Source organism: Oncorhynchus keta, chromosome 36 (assembly GCF_023373465.1).
Source record: "Oncorhynchus keta strain PuntledgeMale-10-30-2019 chromosome 36, Oket_V2, whole genome shotgun sequence".
NCBI classification, from domain to species: Eukaryota; Metazoa; Chordata; class Actinopteri; order Salmoniformes; family Salmonidae; genus Oncorhynchus; species Oncorhynchus keta.
Window position 1 is genome coordinate 25,791,249 of NC_068456.1, and position 17,282 is coordinate 25,808,530.

Genomic DNA, 17,282 nt, shown 5'->3' on the forward strand with positions numbered 1-17,282 from the left:
TACACCAGACACTGGGAGAGGAATTCACCTTTCAGCAGGACAATAACCTACAACTCAAGGCCAAATCTACACTGAAGTTGCTTACCAAGAACACAGTGAATGTTCCTGAGTGGCCAAATTACAGTTTTGACTTAAATCTGCTTGAAAATCTATAGCAAGGATCCAAAATTGCTGTCTCTACATGATCCCCAACATCTTGACAGTGCTTGAAAAATTATGAAAATAAATAAATGGGCTAATATGGCACAATCCAGGTGTGGAAAGCTCTTAGACTTACTCAAGATGAATCACAGCTTTAATCACTGCCAAAGGAGTTTAACATGTATTGACTCAGGGAGGTGTATGCCACAACACATTTTTTTGTTATTTAATTTATCAATATTAAATATATATATATCATAATTCTTCCACTTTTACATTAGAGTATTTTGTGTAGATTGTTGACAAAAAAATACAATTTAATCCATTTTAATCCTACTTTATAACACAAGAAAATGTATATAAGTTCAAGAGATCTAAATACTCTTGCAAGGCACTGTATTTATGGGATAAAGCAGAAGAGAGAAGAGACATTGTTGGACAGTCATGTACATTGGACAATAAATTAATCTTCCTTTGTTATCATTGTGATTTCAACCATGTAAAACCACGTGTGATTTCAACCATGTACAACCACGTGTGATTTCAACCATGTACAACCACGTGTGATTTCAACCATGTACAACCACGTGTGATTTCAACCATGTAAAACCACGTGTGATTTCAACCATGTACAACCACGTGTGATTTCAACCATGTACAACCACGTGTGATTTCAACCATGTACAACCACGTGTGATTTCAACCATGTACAACCACGTGTGATTTCAACCATGTACAACCACGTGTGATTTCAACCATGTAAAACCACGTGTGATTTCAACCATGTACAACCACGTGTGATTTCAACCATGTAAAACCACGTGTGATTTCAACCATGTACAACCACGTGTGATTTCAACCATGTAAAACCACGTGTGATTTCAACCATGTAAAACCACGTGTGATTTCAACCATGTACAACCACGTGTGATTTCAACCATGTACAACCACGTGTGATTTCAACCATGTACAACCACGTGTGATTTCAACCATGTACAACCACGTGTGATTTCAACCATGTAAAACCACGTGTGATTTCAACCATGTACAACCACGTGTGATTTCAACCATGTACAACCACGTGTGATTTCAACCATGTACAACCACGTGTGATTTCAACCATGTACAACCACGTGTGATTTCAACCATGTACAACCACGTGTGATTTCAACCATGTACAACCACGTGTGATTTCAACCATGTACAACCACGTGTGATTTCAACCATGTAAAACCACGTGTGATTTCAACCATGTAAAACCACGTGTGATTTCAACCATGTACAACCACATGTGATTTCAACCATGTACAACCACATGTGATTTTAACCATGTACAACCACGTGTGATTTCAACCATGTACAACCACATGTGATTTCAACCATGTACAACCACGTGTGATTTCAACCATGCAACTGTTTGAAGACAAAATAGAGAACAACAGCATAATCTTCAAGGAACTTTATTGATCTTGCTGTAACAGTGTCCAATGGCATTGGCATTTCTATGAAAATAAAGTTATTTCAAATCGGAACAGAAGTTAGGTTTTTTTGTTTCAAATCTTTTTTTACGAAAACAATACAAGGTAAAAAGCCCTCCATGTAGAACCAAACTGGCCTCAAGCTGGTTTCCCATAAAACAATTGCTAAGGGCCTACTTCAAAACAAAGAGTTACAATCCTAATCCAACAGAAACATGTGCAATTCAAAATGGATACAATTGCTCTGTATGTTTAACACATAAACATTTTCCACATTAATAGACTGGAATTTTATAATTTCTCAGAAAGCCAAATAACAGTTTCTCTCCTTCAATCAAATCCAATGATTGCATTTAATATATAATAATTTTTAAAAATATATAATCTGAATAAGAGAGGACCTAGAGATGGAATGAAAATGTGGTTTAATTGCTGACAGTTTTAGTTATGGTAACAGTATGATCATCCAAAACAATAATGGCCATGATCTGTATAACAGCAAAAAAAAAAACAGTTTTAAAAAATGTATTAAAAAAAATATATATTTTCAAGTGCTAAATACAAACATAAAAGTCTGTTTAAAATATAACTATTTTCTGGTTGAGGGTCATTTGAATCAGTAGACAAGGAACTCCATTTTAGTAGCAACCTTTTATCTTGGTATGTAATGTGTAAGGCATGGGGTAGAGACACTTAGCACAGTAGACTGAAAGAAGAAGAGATGAAGGTAAGAAAGACGGTGGAAGTGTAGTCTATTACCTAAACAAGGGATGTCTGTAATACAGTATGAATGTCTGATGAAAAAATGGTCTCAGCTCTTCCTTTCATGTCCATTTGGTATTTGACATTGAAAAAAGTTCAATGTCAAGATAGAAGTAATGTATGTAATAAAATGCATAGAAAAATTGTTGGAAATGATTCACATTTTTAAACTTTTTCCTGTCTCATTTTCTAATAAATCTGTGTTTATGTAGTTCATTCAAATACAGCAAATATCAGACTGTTTAAACCTAACTATTGTCTTGTAATCTTGTAAGTAATGTATCAATTAATTTGCTCCTTCCATTTGCAAATCAATCAAATCATCACCACAAACCAAAAGCCCAATCTTCATAAAATCCTTTACCAGAAAGAACCAAAACACAACATAAAGTCAGACTTGTATTGGTGATGGATAATTCAAGGCTTGGAATGACAAAGAAATTCTCAGCTAATCTGAAGAAAAATTGTCCATATTAATTTAATTGTTGGTAACCTAACGGACTATAAAACAGGCAGCTATGAGACCTTGGAGCATATTCAGTCATTTAAAAAAGAAATGAAAATGTAAACCAAACTATTTGTTTATATCAATCCTTCTGACTGAAGATTCTAAGGCCGGTACTTTGCTCTACAAAGTAGTAGAAGTAGTACATGTTGCACAGTTTCCTGGGCCCCATTATAAAAAGTCTGAAGTGGTAAAGAAGGCTGTGTTTAGTGTGCTCTGGTAGTACAGACATACAGAATGGACATCTTAGATTACTGCATTGACTTGGGCGTCTACATTTAGTTAATGGGTAAGAATATCTCTGGTTACCTTGGTTTCAGACCCTTGCTCTTGCTGTGTGGCTGAAGTACATACAAATATGCCAGTTGTAACCCTGAGACCTGTTCGAATAGACCAGCAGTCTCCCACTAGGTCTCAGGGTTGGCCATAGACTGGTAGCCCAGTTGGTTTGTACTGTAGCCAACGCCTCTGTGTATGGCTTGACAACGATAGAAGAGTTGGCTACAGTACATGTACATGAAGACTGCATTCCAATATCCCACTACTATACCACTCAGGGGAAAACATGTCAAATACATTGCTTCATTCTAAGTGGTATCCTAGCATGGACATTGAAACAGAGCCACCGTATTATATGGTATAGTTTATCCGCATGGTTTACATACATCACACCCAGCGACGGCGAGACAGAGAGCTAAAGAAGATGGCTGCCATGATTGACGTGAGGGCTCACAAAAATTGGTTTCTACAAGCCAAGCCACTGGTGCACAGCACAGGTACAAGGTCAGTTCCTTCTTCTGTTGTTCCGTTGAGGTTCCTCAGGGGTGGTTAGATGTCCATCTCGAACTGAGCGTCCTCACCTTTAAACACAAGAACACAAATAAAGTGTAACCAACAGTATACTCTAAAGCATTGTACTCTATACTAAGATGGAAGCTAGACCTACTTAGGCTTTTATACAGCGAGCCAGCCACATTCCAGTTCAGGCTTCATCCATGTTATGAAGGTGGATATTGATCACGCAGTTGGCACTACCTCCAGCAGGCTTGTAACTGCCCGTATATGTTGCACATGGCTGGCCGTATATATGGGTTGCACATGGCTGGCCGTATATGTTGCACATGGCTGGCCGTATATGTTGCACATGGCTGGCCGTATATGTTGCACATGGCTGGCCGTATATGTTGCACATGGCTGGCCGTATATGTTGCACATGGTTGGCCGTACAACAAAATATTAATTGAGAAAATGCTGGACCATCAATCCATGGGCGAGTCAGTGACACATTTTAATCAACATGAAAGAAGATTATCTTGCAAATTCAGGAGGCTATGGTGTGGAATAGGCTGGAAGAAGTGCCGTCCTTCTATTACGTATCATTAATGTTGTCTTTCCTTTATTACGTATCGTTAATGTCGTCTTTCTTTTATTACGTATCGTTAATGTCGTCTTTCTTTTATTACGTATCATTAATGTCGTCTTTCTTTTATTACGTATCGTTAATGTCGTCTTTCTTTTATTACGTATCGTTAATGTCGTCTTTCTTTTATTACGTATCGTTAATGTTGTCTTTCTTTATTTACGTATCGTTAATGTTGTCTTTCTTTTATAACGTATCGTTAATGTTGTCTTTCTTTTATTACGTATCGTTAATGTTGTCTTTCTTTATTTACGTATCGTTAATGTTGTCTTTCTTTTATTACGTATTGTTAATGTTGTCTTTTATAACGTATCGTTAATGTTGTCTTTCTTTTATTACGAATCGTTAATGTTGTCTTTCTTTTATTACGTATCGTTAATGTTGTCTTTCTTTAATTACGTATCGTTAATGTTGTCTTTCTTTTATTACGTATCGTTAATGTTGTCTTTCTTTAATTACATATCGTTAATGTTGTCTTTCTTTTATTACGTATTGTTAATGTTGTCTTTTATAACGTATCGTTAATGTTGTCTTTCTTTTATTACGAATCGTTAATGTTGTCTTTCTTTAATTACGTATCGTTAATGTTGTCTTTCTTTAATTACGTATCGTTAATGTTGTCTTTTATTACGTACCGTTAATGTTGTCTTTTATTACGTACCGTTAATGTTGTCTTTTATTACGTATCGTTAATGTTGTCTTTCTTTTATTACGAATAGTTAATGTTGTCTTTCTTTTATTACGTATCGTCAATGTTGTCTTTCTTTAATTACGTATCGTTAATGTTGTCTTTCTTTAATTACGTATCGTTAATGTTGTCTTTCTTTTATAACGTATCGTTAATGTTGTCTTTCTTTAATTACGTATCGTTAATGTTGTCTTTCTTTAATTACGTATCGTTAATGTTGTCTTTTATTACGTACCGTTAATGTTGTCTTTAATTACGTATCGTTAATGTTGTCTTTCTTTAATTACGTATCGTTAATGTTGTCTTTCTTTAATTACGTATCGTTAATGTTGTCTTTTATTACGTACCGTTAATGTTGTCTTTTATTACGTATCGTTAATGTTGTCTTTCTTTTATTACGTATCGTTAATGTTGTCTTTCCTTTATTACGTATCGTTAATGTCGTCTTTCTTTTATTACGTATCGTTAATGTCGTCTTTCTTTTATTACGTATCGTTAATGTCGTCTTTCTTTTATTACGAATCGTTAATGTCGTCTTTCTTTTATTACGAATCGTTAATGTTGTCTTTCTTTAATTACGTATCGTTAATGTTGTCTTTCTTTAATTACGTATCGTTAATGTTGTCTTTTATTACGTACCGTTAATGTTGTCTTTTATTACGTACCGTTAATGTTGTCTTTTATTACGTATCGTTAATGTTGTCTTTCTTTTATTACGAATAGTTAATGTTGTCTTTCTTTAATTACGTATTGTAAATGTTGTCTTTTATTACGTACCGTTAATGTTGTCTTTCTTTTATTACGTATCGTTAATGTTGTCTTTCCTTTATTACGTATCGTTAATGTCGTCTTTCTTTTATTACGTATCGTTAATGTCGTCTTTCTTTTATTACGTATCGTTAATGTCGTCTTTCTTTTATTACGAATCGTTAATGTCGTCTTTCTTTTATTACGAATCGTTAATGTTGTCTTTCTTTAATTACGTATCGTTAATGTTGTCTTTCTTTAATTACGTATCGTTAATGTTGTCTTTTATTAATGTTGTCTTTTTATTACGTTAATGTTGTCTTTTATTACGTACCGTTAATGTTGTCTTTTTTATTACGTGTCTTTTTATCGTTAATGTTGTCTTTTTTTATTACTTTAATAGTTAATGTTGTCTTTCTTTTTTATTACGTATCGTCAATGTTGTCTTTCTTTAATTACGATCGTTAATGTTGTCTTTCTTTAATTACGTATCGTTAATGTTGTCTTTCTTTTATTACGTATCGTTAATGTTGTCTTTCTTTAATTACGTACCGTTAATGTTGTCTTTCTTTAATTACGTATCGTTAATGTTGTCTTTTATTACGTATCGTTAATGTTGTCTTTCTTTAATTACGTATCGTTAATGTTGTCTTTTATTACGTATCGTTAATGTTGTCTTTAATTACGTATCGTTAATGTTGTCTTTCTTTAATTACGTATCGTTAATGTTGTCTTTCTTTAATTACGTATCGTTAATGTTGTCTTTCTTTAATTACGTATTGTAAATGTTGTCTTTCTTTTATTACGTATCGTTAATGTTGTCTTTCTTTAATTACGTATCGTTAATGTTGTCTTTTATTACGTACCGTTAATGTTGTCTTTTATTACGTACCGTTAATGTTGTCTTTTATTACGTATTGTTAATGTTGTCTTTCTTTTATTACGTATCATTAATGTTGTCTTTCTTTAATTACGTATCGTTAATGTTGTCTTTTATTACATATCGTTAATGTTGTCTTTCTTTAATTACGTATCGTTAATGTTGTCTTTCTTTAATTACGTATCATTAATGTTGTCTTTCTTTAATTACGTATCGTTAATGTTGTCTTTCTTTTATTACGTATTATTAATGTTGTCTTTCTTTATTACGTATCGTTAATGTTGTCTTTCTTTTATTACGTATCATTAATGTCGTCTTTCTTTTATTACGTATCATTAATGTTGTCTTTCTTTTATTACGTATCATTAATGTCGTCTTTCTTTTATTACGTATCATTAATGTTGTCTTTAATTACGTATTGTTAATGTTGTCTTTCTTTATTACGTATTGTTAATGTTGTCTTTCTTTAATTACGTATTGTTAATGTTGTCTTTCTTTTATTACGTATTGTTAATGTTGTCTTTCTTTTATTACGTATTGTTAATGTTGTCTTTCTTTTATTATGTATTGTTAATGTTGTCTTTCTTTAATTACGTATTGTTAATGTTGTCTTTCTTTTATTACGTATTGTTAATGTTGTCTTTCTTTTATTACGTATTGTTAATGTTGTCTTTCTTTTATTACGTATTGTTAATGTTGTCTTTCTTTAATTACGTATTGTTAATGTTGTCTTTCTTTTATTACGTTTTCTTTATTGTTATCATGTTGTCTTTCTTTTATTACGTATCATTAATGTCGTCTTTCTTTTATTACGTATCATTAATGTTGTCTTTAATTACGTATTGTTAATGTTGTCTTTCTTTTATTACGTATTGTTAATGTTGTCTTTCTTTAATTACGTATTGTTAATGTTGTCTTTCTTTTATTACGTATTGTTAATGTTGTCTTTCTTTAATTACGTATTGTTAATGTTGTCTTTCTTTAATTACGTATTGTTAATGTTGTCTTTCTTTTATTACGTATTGTTAATGTTGTCTTTCTTTAATTACGTATTGTTAATGTTGTCTTTCTTTTATTACGTATTGTTAATGTTGTCTTTCTTTTATTACGTATTGTTAATGTTGTCTTTCTTTTATTATGTATTGTTAATGTTGTCTTTCTTTAATTACGTATTGTTAATGTTGTCTTTCTTTAATTACGTATTGTTAATGTTGTCTTTCTTTAATTACGTATTGTTAATGTTGTCTTTCTTTAATTACGTATTGTTAATGTTGTCTTTCTTTAATTACGTATTGTTAATGTTGTCTTTATTTTATTACGTATCATTAATGCCGTCATTGGTGTGCTTATCAATGTACCTTTTTCCCCCCTCTCCGATTGATAACATAATTAAGTCATACCAAAGTCTGACCGTGCGTGAACTTTCAAATGCATCCTGTCATTACTAAATGTGTAATGTGATAGGTATTCTAATATTCAAATGACTAGTAGTAGCAGCACTATAAAGGTACATGTATGGACGGTTTTCTGAACAGATGAACCTAGTCCTGGATTAAAGCGCACTTTCAATGGAGTTTCTTGGTTGCGTCTTTGTTCAAGACTAGGCTTAACCTGTGTCTGAGAAACCTGCCCGATATATATTCTAACAATACTTCTCCGTGTAATAGTAGCCTACTGACCGGTGGCTGTCTTGCCATGACTGTTGTTGGGTTTGATGCGGTTGTTGACCTCGTTCCTCCCGTTCTCGGTGAGGACGTTGAGGCTGGTCACCCCGGGGATGATGGGCAGGTGAGCCGGGGGGGTCTGGGCGATGGGGGAGTTACGCCTGTCCAACAGGAACTTACGGTCGTAGATGATCCGGGTCCCTACGATTGAGGAGAGTGATTATTTAGTAACATCATTGACATATTAGTTCCAACCGTTGACTGAAAAGAAATAAGGTGACAACATATGTATTTCAAACCTGCTTTAGAGAACTGGTACACCATGGGAATTGCCGATTAATTAGGGCTGATTTCAAGTTATCATAACAACCGGAAATTGGTATTTTTGGACCCGATTTGGACGATTTTTAAAATTATTTTTTATTTTACACCTTTATTTTCTTTATTTAATTAGGCAAGTCAGTTAAGAACACATTCTTATTTTCAATGACGGCCTAGGAACAGGGGGTTAACTGCCTCTTTCAGGGGTGGCAGGGTTAGCCTAGTGGTTATAGCGTTGGTCTAGTAACCGGAAGGTTGTAAGTTCAAACCCCCGAGCTGACAAGGTACAAATATGTCGTTCTGCCCCTGAACAGGCAGTTGACCTGTTAGGCCGTCATTGAAAATAAGAATTGGTTCTTAACTGACTTGCCTAGTTAAATAAAGGTTAAATAAATAAATAAAGAGGCAGAACAGGTCGGGGGATTCAATCTTGCAACCTTACAGTTAACTAGTCCAACTCTCTAACCACCTGATTACATTGCACTCCATGAGGAGACTGCTTGTTACGCGAATGCAGTAAGTTGCTAGCTAGCATTAAGCTTATCTTATAAAAATCAATCAATCATAATCACTATTTAACTACACATGGTTGATGATATTACTAGTTTATCCGCGTGTCCTGTGTTGCATATAATCGATGCGGTGCGTATCATTGCTCCAATGTGTACCTAACCATAAACATCAATGCCTTTCTTAAAATCAATACAGAGAAGTAGATATTTTTAAACCTGCATATTTAGATAAAATAAATCCAGGTTAACAGGCCATATTAACCAGGTGAAATTGTGTCACTTCTCTTGCATTCATTGCACGCAGAGTCGGTGTATATGTAACAGTTAGGGCCGCCTAATTTGACAGAATTTAACGTAATTATGACATAACATTGAAGGTTGTGCAATGTAACAGGAATATTTAGACTTATGGATGCCACCTGTTAGATAAAATATGGAACAGTTCCGTATTTCACTGAAAGAATAAACGGCTTGTTTTCGAGATGATAGTTTCCGGATTCGGCCATATTAATGACCTAAGACTCGTATTTCTGTGTGTTATCGTGTTATAACTAAGTCTATGATTTGATAGAGCAGTCTGACTGAGCGATGGTAAGCAGCAGCAGGCTCGTAAGCATTCATTCAAACAGCACTTTCGTGCGTTTGCCAGCAAATCTTCGCAAGCACAGTGCGCGCTAATAGCGTTTCAAATGTCACTCGCTCTGAGACTTGGAGTGGTTGTTTCCCTTGCTCTGCATGGGTAACGCTGCTTGAGGGTGGCTGTTGTCGTTGTGTTCCTGGTTCGAGCCCAGGTAGGAGCGAGGAGAAGGACGGAAGCTATACTGTTACACTGTCAATACTAAAGTGCCTATAAGAACATCCAATAGTCAAAGGTTAATGAAATACAAATGGTAGAGAGAGATATAGTCTTGTAATTCCTATAATAACTACAACCTAAAACTTCTTACCTGGGAATATTGAAGACTCATGTTAAAAGGAACCACCAGCTTTCATATGTTCTCATGTTCTGAGCAAGGAATTTAAACGTTAGCTTTGTTACATGGCACATATTGCACTTTTACTTTGTTCTCCAACACTTTTGCATTATTTAAACCAAATTGAACATGTTTCATTATTTATTTGAGGCTAAATGGATTTCATTATTACAAATATATTTTTATTGATTTATTATTATTATTATTTTTTGTAGAAATCGGCCGATTAACCGTTATCGGCTTTTTTTTGGTCCTCCAATAATCGGTATCAGCGTTGAGAAATCATAATCGGTCGACCTCTATTATGTTGATTATATCACATCTATAACAGTCATTGTTGTTTTCTTCAATTTACAGTCAATCAACATGCAATAGTGTAGCACTGTGTAGCAGTGCAAATACAGGCCAATCAAGGTCAAATTTCATTAATCTGTTTTCTTGTTTTGCACATTTCGTCCTGTCATCATTACAATGGTTGATGACAGTCACAGAACACAAATACACAAATGCACACATCTGTGAATAGAAAGGGCAAGAGCATTAACCGGTTTAGCTCTATATACATTTAAAGACCCATTTTAAACAAAATATGACGTATGTTATGCACAACACTGCCTTGGAATGGGCGCCTGACTGTCAAACTGGTGGTGTACAATTATTATTTTTAATTTTTCAGAATTTCCTGCAATTCTACACAGGGGGAATCCGTATTTATGAATAGAACACAACTATTCTACTTAAGTTCTACCACAATAAATTATATTGAACTCCAGTCCTCAAATAAAATAAACCTTTTAAAAACACAATGCCAGATTTGTTTTTGTTGCAATATACAGTACCTATCTATACACCAACGGTGCACAACAATGCCTAATTTATCATAACCATTACAGATAACAAATCGTACTTGCTCAATTGCTCCATATATATACAGTACAAGTCAAAAGTTTGGACACACCCTAGTCATTCCAGGGTTTTTCTTTATTTTTACTATTTTCTACATTGTAGAATAATAGTGAAGACATCAAAACTATGAAAAAACACATGGCATAATGTAGTAAGCAAACAAGTGTTAAACAAATAAAAAATATATTTTATATTTGAGATTCTACAAAGTAGTCACACTTTACCTTGACAGCTTTGACTGAAACCCATTTAAAAAAATATCCCTCACGTATGGTATTTTAAAAACCAAACATGAGACATTGTGGTTAAATCTGATTACCCACCAGAGAAAAGGGAAACTTGCTTGGAACTTGCTTGTTTCGGAGGGTAATTACAAGTGTGGCCAATGTGCTCAACGCAGCCTCACTTACAAATGTAACTGATTTACCCACCCCCGCACAGGACAAAGATTTAATATCAAAGGCCTGATTATCTACCAATGTTATTTACATGTTGAAATGTCCTTGTGGTCTGTCTTACATACGGAAAACCCATAGAAGCCTTAAGACACAGATCACCATGGCAATATACGGGCAGGTCAGACAAACAATCGGGTTGTTGTTCATACAAGCTGGACATCTTATTAGTTCTCTGAGATACATTGGAAAAGAAATGGCAAAGATGTCACGCAGTGGCGGGGACATTGAGAGGAAACTTCTTCAAAGGGATTCTTTCTGGATCCACAATCTTAGCATACCCTCCTCTTGGCCTTAACTAGGAGTTTGACTTGAAACCGTTTTTATAGTTTCAAAATGTCAAAATTATAGTTTTTATTTGATCCTAATTTAATATTGTATGTATATTACTGTAAATACTGATCCCATTCCTTGTGTATGATCATATATTTGAATACATTGAATGTTAATATTGTGAACAACTGTTATACATTTTTTACCTCCTGGAAGGGATGTCACTGAGTACAGCCCCTATATATTGGACCTTTCACCTCCCACCTATATATGGATGCCTAATGAAGACCTAGGCTTTTGTAAGAACCTGGAAAGAGATTTCCAATGCCCTCCTTTTGTGATTAACATGATTTTGTTGGCTCTAATTCATGTTCAGTCAAATGTTCCCCTCTTAATTTTGTCAAGATAAATGTCTTATTTCAGAAAGAAATTGCATCCTGTATTCTATAATAATTTTACCAATACGTTATTGAGCTAATTTCTGGGGGTGGAAATATTATTTTTATTTGAGTTTTTTCCTTTTAAAAAGTCACCAGAACCAAGCTTTTCAGTACTTATACATATTTTGTTTTAACCACGAAGCAGCCACAGTGCACTCACATATAGGGCTCAGCCATGGACTGTTACTTTTGTAACTGAATGAAAACATTTTAACAATGTGACTTAAGTGATTGATGTTGGGAAAATAGATGTAAAAAATGTAGAATGGTGTTAAATGCCTGTAAAGAGCTTGGGGGAGAAATGATTTCACAGATTTAATCATGTAACATTAGGCCTACTGATTATTTCTCAGTATCTACTTCCAAGCTACCAGATATGCAGTTTTCTACAAAGCTGATGGAAGGCTACTCTGGGTCAGTGGGAGATCTCAAGTACATAGTCCTCAGTTCATCTTCAAAACCCACTGGATGAGAAAGCCAGAGGTCCCTCACCTCTGACCTTCTCATCCAATTGGTTTTGAGAAGGAGGCGAGAGAGCACGAGCAACCTCTACGGTGCAGTTGAGCTAACGTAGGCTAATGTGATTAGCATGAGGTTGTAAGTAACAAAAAAATAAATCCCATGACATAGACATATCTGATATGGGCAGAACGTTTAAATTCTTGTTAATCTAACTGTATCCAATTTACAGTAGCTATTACAGTGAAATAATAACAGTCTATTGTTTGAGGAGAGTGCACAATTATGAACTTTAAAATGTATTAATAAACCAATTAGACACATTTTGGCAGCCTTGATGCAACATTTTGAACAGATATGCAATGGTTCATTGAATCAGTCTACAACTTTGTGCATACACTGTCATCTAGTGGACAAAATCTAAATTGCGCCTGGGCTGGAATAATACATTATGGCCTTTCTCTTGCATTTCAAAGATGTTGGTACAAACAAAACAAAAAAACTTGTTTTGTTTGTATGATCTTTTACCAGATCTAATGTGTTACATTTTCCTACATTAATTTCACATTTCCAAAAACGTCAAAGTGTTTCCTTTCAAATGGTATCAAGAATATGCATATCCTTGCTTCAGGTCCTGAGCTACAGGCAGTTAAATTTGGGTATGTCATTTCAGACAAAAATGGGAAAAAAAGGGTCCGATCCATTAAAAAAAATATCCCAGAGGCTGTGATACAGCAAAGCCTAATCAGAAATGCCCGTGATCATTGTGATTCTTACAGGCAAAGTGAAATGACAACACCCGGAGTGCATCGGACATGAAACAATGATACAGCACAACCTAATAGATACAATATTTTATTTTGCAGGTGCCTTTTCGTTTTAAATATCAGTGGTGCAACTACTGCTTTCTAACTGCACTGAACCAAAACAGTGGCACGCAGGAGGGAAGCAAATCTTTCCAGTAGGCGACAGGAGAGCAAAATGCAATCTGTTAATTATTATATAATATATAAAATGGACATGTCTATTTTTAATAGAGACTAGCTCAAAACATGACTAATTATTGAAAATGACAAATGACACAATCGAGCATAAATCAATAAATCAGAGGCGACTGGTGGGGTGTGCTTTAGGAGGGTGGGCTCAATGTAATGGCAGGAATGCAGGTGCTTCTACACCTGCATTGCTTGCTGTTTTAGGCTGGGTTTCTGTACAGCACTTTGATATATCAGCTGATGTAAGAAGGGCTATATAAATACATTCGTTTTGAATGGAATATATGTTTGATGAGTTCGATACCGTTCCATTATCCATTCCAGCTATTACAATTAGCCCGTCCTCCTATAGCTCCTCCCACCAGCCTCCTCTACAATAAATAATCTATTGCATTGTTATGCAGGCAGCCACCATGATTCAGAATCACTTCTGTTGAACACTAACCAATCACATTGCCACGGCAGGGGCGGGACAAACAAGCAATAATATGCAATTTATAAATGTGTTGGTTTTACCTCCCGGAGTGGTCGAAAATAAAGTGCCTCCTGGGGTGGTGCAATAGTCATGAGGTAGCTGCGTTGTATCGTTGATCAACACCGTCCTGGTCGGAATGACCCTGCTCTCGCTAAACTGACGACTGGTAGACGACGACATTTCCCCCCCGGTTTAGTGACTGGTCAGACGGTGTTGTAATCTGTAGGTGGTTGATGCCTAACCCGACGGACGGTGTAACCCACGGCCTTTTCTCTTTCTCTCTTATCTCTTCCCAAATCTTTCTTGTGGCTCCTCTCGTCCTCCCAGCCGTCAGCACAGCCCCACTCGCTCCGCCAGGCAGGAAGAACAACAATACAAGGAGACCGGATATGACGTCGTGGAAGAGTAGCCCCGCTGTCGCCTGGTGGAGCTATTATGCAATGACAAACGATAAAGAATAATCACAGTTTTCAAACAGAGGAAGAGGCAAAGCGAGATGGTTACTCAGAAATATGTCAAAAATATCTCAATGCGTTTCTGGGTTTAAGCAGACCTAAGCTTGTCGCCTGCTGGGACAACGAACTATTTTCCCAGTCTTTAACTGTGTTCGAATACCCATACTAAACATACTGTATACTTAATGAGTATATAGTACAAGTCAATTTTAGTGTACTGTAAACGAACGGTAACCTTTCAGTTGAGCATACTATCGCTTCGCCTGTCTATCAGAAGTTGATGCTGTTGCTATACAACCTCATTCTAGCATATTAACAAATTACTAGCTAGATTTAGGGTGTGTTCGTAAATTCAATCTGGGCTGCCAGGGTTTGGTCTCTGCGTTTAAAATCAGGGCGTTGTCATATTGTCGCACACTGGATGCTCTGGCCAAGGAGTAGGGATGATCCGAGCAGGGAAGATGAAAGCGACTTCGCAACGGAAGCCAAGCACCCAAGTGAACTTGCTAGCTATTTCCAGACACAAATGAGAGAACACCTCATTCTGACCAGTTTACTCTGCTCAGCAGAGCTGGTTAGGCAGTTTTCATGTTATCCAGAGCATTGGTGACTGTAACGGTGCTGCTGGCAACAATTGAATTACGCTTTTTTTGCAGACATTTACTGACACGGCCACATTCAACTGGTGTTGAGCGTTGGTAAATTCATCAGTTATTCTATGCTATGCCTGCATGAGAGTGCTCTGAAATTGGAGTAGATAGCTAGAGATCATTTACAAACGCACTCAAACGACTATACCACTTAGGTAAACTATGAATGACATGAATAATCAAGTCACTAAAAGTCGGTAGTTAGATTGCACAAAGTAAATATTCTGGCAAGTTCAATGTATTAGTAGCCAACTAATGTTACGGTGGGTAGCCAACACAACATAATGCTGTAATAGGATATATTAGCAAACAAATTGTCAGCCAAGAAAGTGTAACTTATTTGAAAAGTCATTACTTTATTACATTGCTCAACATGTTCGTAACATTTATCATAATTTGAGCAGCGAATTTCTATTGCTCTCGTCAGACTTCGGCTGCATATTTTCCACAATTTTTTTGAAGTCTGAAACCGTAGTACAGCCACGCCCATTTTTTTGGAGAATTGCATTATGGGCCCTAAAAGCACGGAAATAGTGTATTTTTTTTACATTTTATTTTTATTTATAAATGTATTTCATTCATAATACAAACATCTACTTACATTGTTACATCAAACATGTCTAGCAAACCAAACACAGGTATTAACAATGCTCAAACATACAAAAAATATAAATAAAAATAAAATACAAAAAAGAAACAATTTAAGTGCAATTATATTCACTCTGAAAATATCTTATTATAATGATTCATGAAGATGTTATTCTTGTTGTTATTCACTAGGGTTAGTGTTTTAATAAGATAATTAAATTCAATCAGAAAAAGTTGTAATTTTGGTATAGAAATTTGGCATGAGAGGAATATTGACTTTGTTCTTGATATTTTCGACAACAAGGGTGATATTCTCACATATGAACAATTTATAACATTGAAGGAGTTTCCAATACCTTTCAGAGAGTTTATTTCTGTGATCAAAGCCATTCGCAGTGGTCTAACTACACTTATGAAAAGTCATCTTAATTTCTCATTTTAATTTTGGGAATGATCATAAAGTTTATCCAGAACTCAGATTGGAAGGCGTGGGCTTACTTGAGAAATCTTGTTGTAATAAATATATAAGACAAATTCTTCATTCACAAAACCAACTTACACCAAGAGGAAAGTTTTTCTGGAACATGCTTATTCCTGACATTGTCTGGAAAAATGCATGGTACAGGCCTTACAAATACTGTATACCAAACAAAGTTAAGGAAGTGCACTTCAACATTTTACATAAGATATATCCATGTAATCCTATGATTTCCACATTTGTGGCTATTGATGATATCTGCGTTTTCTGTGAAAAAGGTGAGAATCTATCTCACTTGTTCTTTGAATGTAAATTTGTTTCCGAATTTTGGGAAAATCTTGCAAAGTACTTATTTACAATTATGAACACTGCCTATAATTTTAACATAACATATATAATATGTTACTATTGCAATGATAACAAAACCACTGAAATTATTGTTAATTTTTTTTATTCTTGTTGCCAAATACTATACACAAACACGGAAATACAGTGTCCAACGCGTGTATACGTCGTATTTTGGCGAATCTAGTACGACATCCGGGAACATTTGGCATAATAACTATAGCCATACTATGACTTATAAACATACTACATACTCAATTTATGTCACAAATATTACGGTTAGTATAAGTATTCGAACACAGTTTATGACAACGACTCCCATTGTTAGGGCGGAGACATGAGCATCTCGTCATTATATATTGATCTCTGCTTCAAACCGTATGGTTTGGAATAATAACTAAGGGCTAATGGAAGAGACCCACTACACGTGTTTAGAAGAAAAAAAACATGTTATTTGATGGAGGTTGAGGGATATTTTGCTTTACCGTTAACACGTAGCACATGATCAACTCTAACAAACTATATATAGCAGGACATCGTTTTAGCGGATTGATATCATGATATCTCCCATATTCAAGAAAATGTACAGTAGAATGGATTGAAGACCTGCCTTACATTCAGCTGGTTTGCAAAAACAAGATAAACTCTTAGAATGAACCACAGACAGTATC

At 35.1% G+C, this 17,282-nt stretch overlaps 1 protein-coding gene across 1 annotated transcript; it reads right to left on the minus strand.

Moving 5' to 3' along the window:
* Positions 1-1,585: 1,585 nt before the first annotated feature.
* Positions 1,586-14,470, minus strand: LOC118369841 (eukaryotic translation initiation factor 4E-binding protein 2-like). The gene is made up of 3 exons (XM_035754580.2): positions 14,137-14,470; positions 8,301-8,486; positions 1,586-3,746 (listed from the first exon to the last, which is right to left on the minus strand). The coding sequence occupies exons 1-3, from the start codon at positions 14,273-14,275 to the stop codon at positions 3,715-3,717; spliced, it is 357 nt and encodes a 118-aa protein (XP_035610473.1). The 5' UTR covers positions 14,276-14,470; the 3' UTR covers positions 1,586-3,714.
* Between the last annotated feature and the right edge of the window lie 2,812 nt (positions 14,471-17,282).

Excerpts from the sequence above, each read along its gene's own strand:
- LOC118369841 (XM_035754580.2), bottom strand. The coding sequence starts at position 14,275 with ATGTCGTCGTCTACCAGTCGTCAGTTTAGCGAGAGCAGGGTCATTCCG. Across the intron at positions 8,487-14,136 it reads ATTTTCGACCACTCCGGGAG|GGACCCGGATCATCTACGAC; the intron begins GTAAAACCAACA and ends CCTCAATCGTAG. Across the intron at positions 3,747-8,300 it reads TCATGGCAAGACAGCCACCG|GTGAGGACGCTCAGTTCGAG; the intron begins GTCAGTAGGCTA and ends TTGTGTTTAAAG.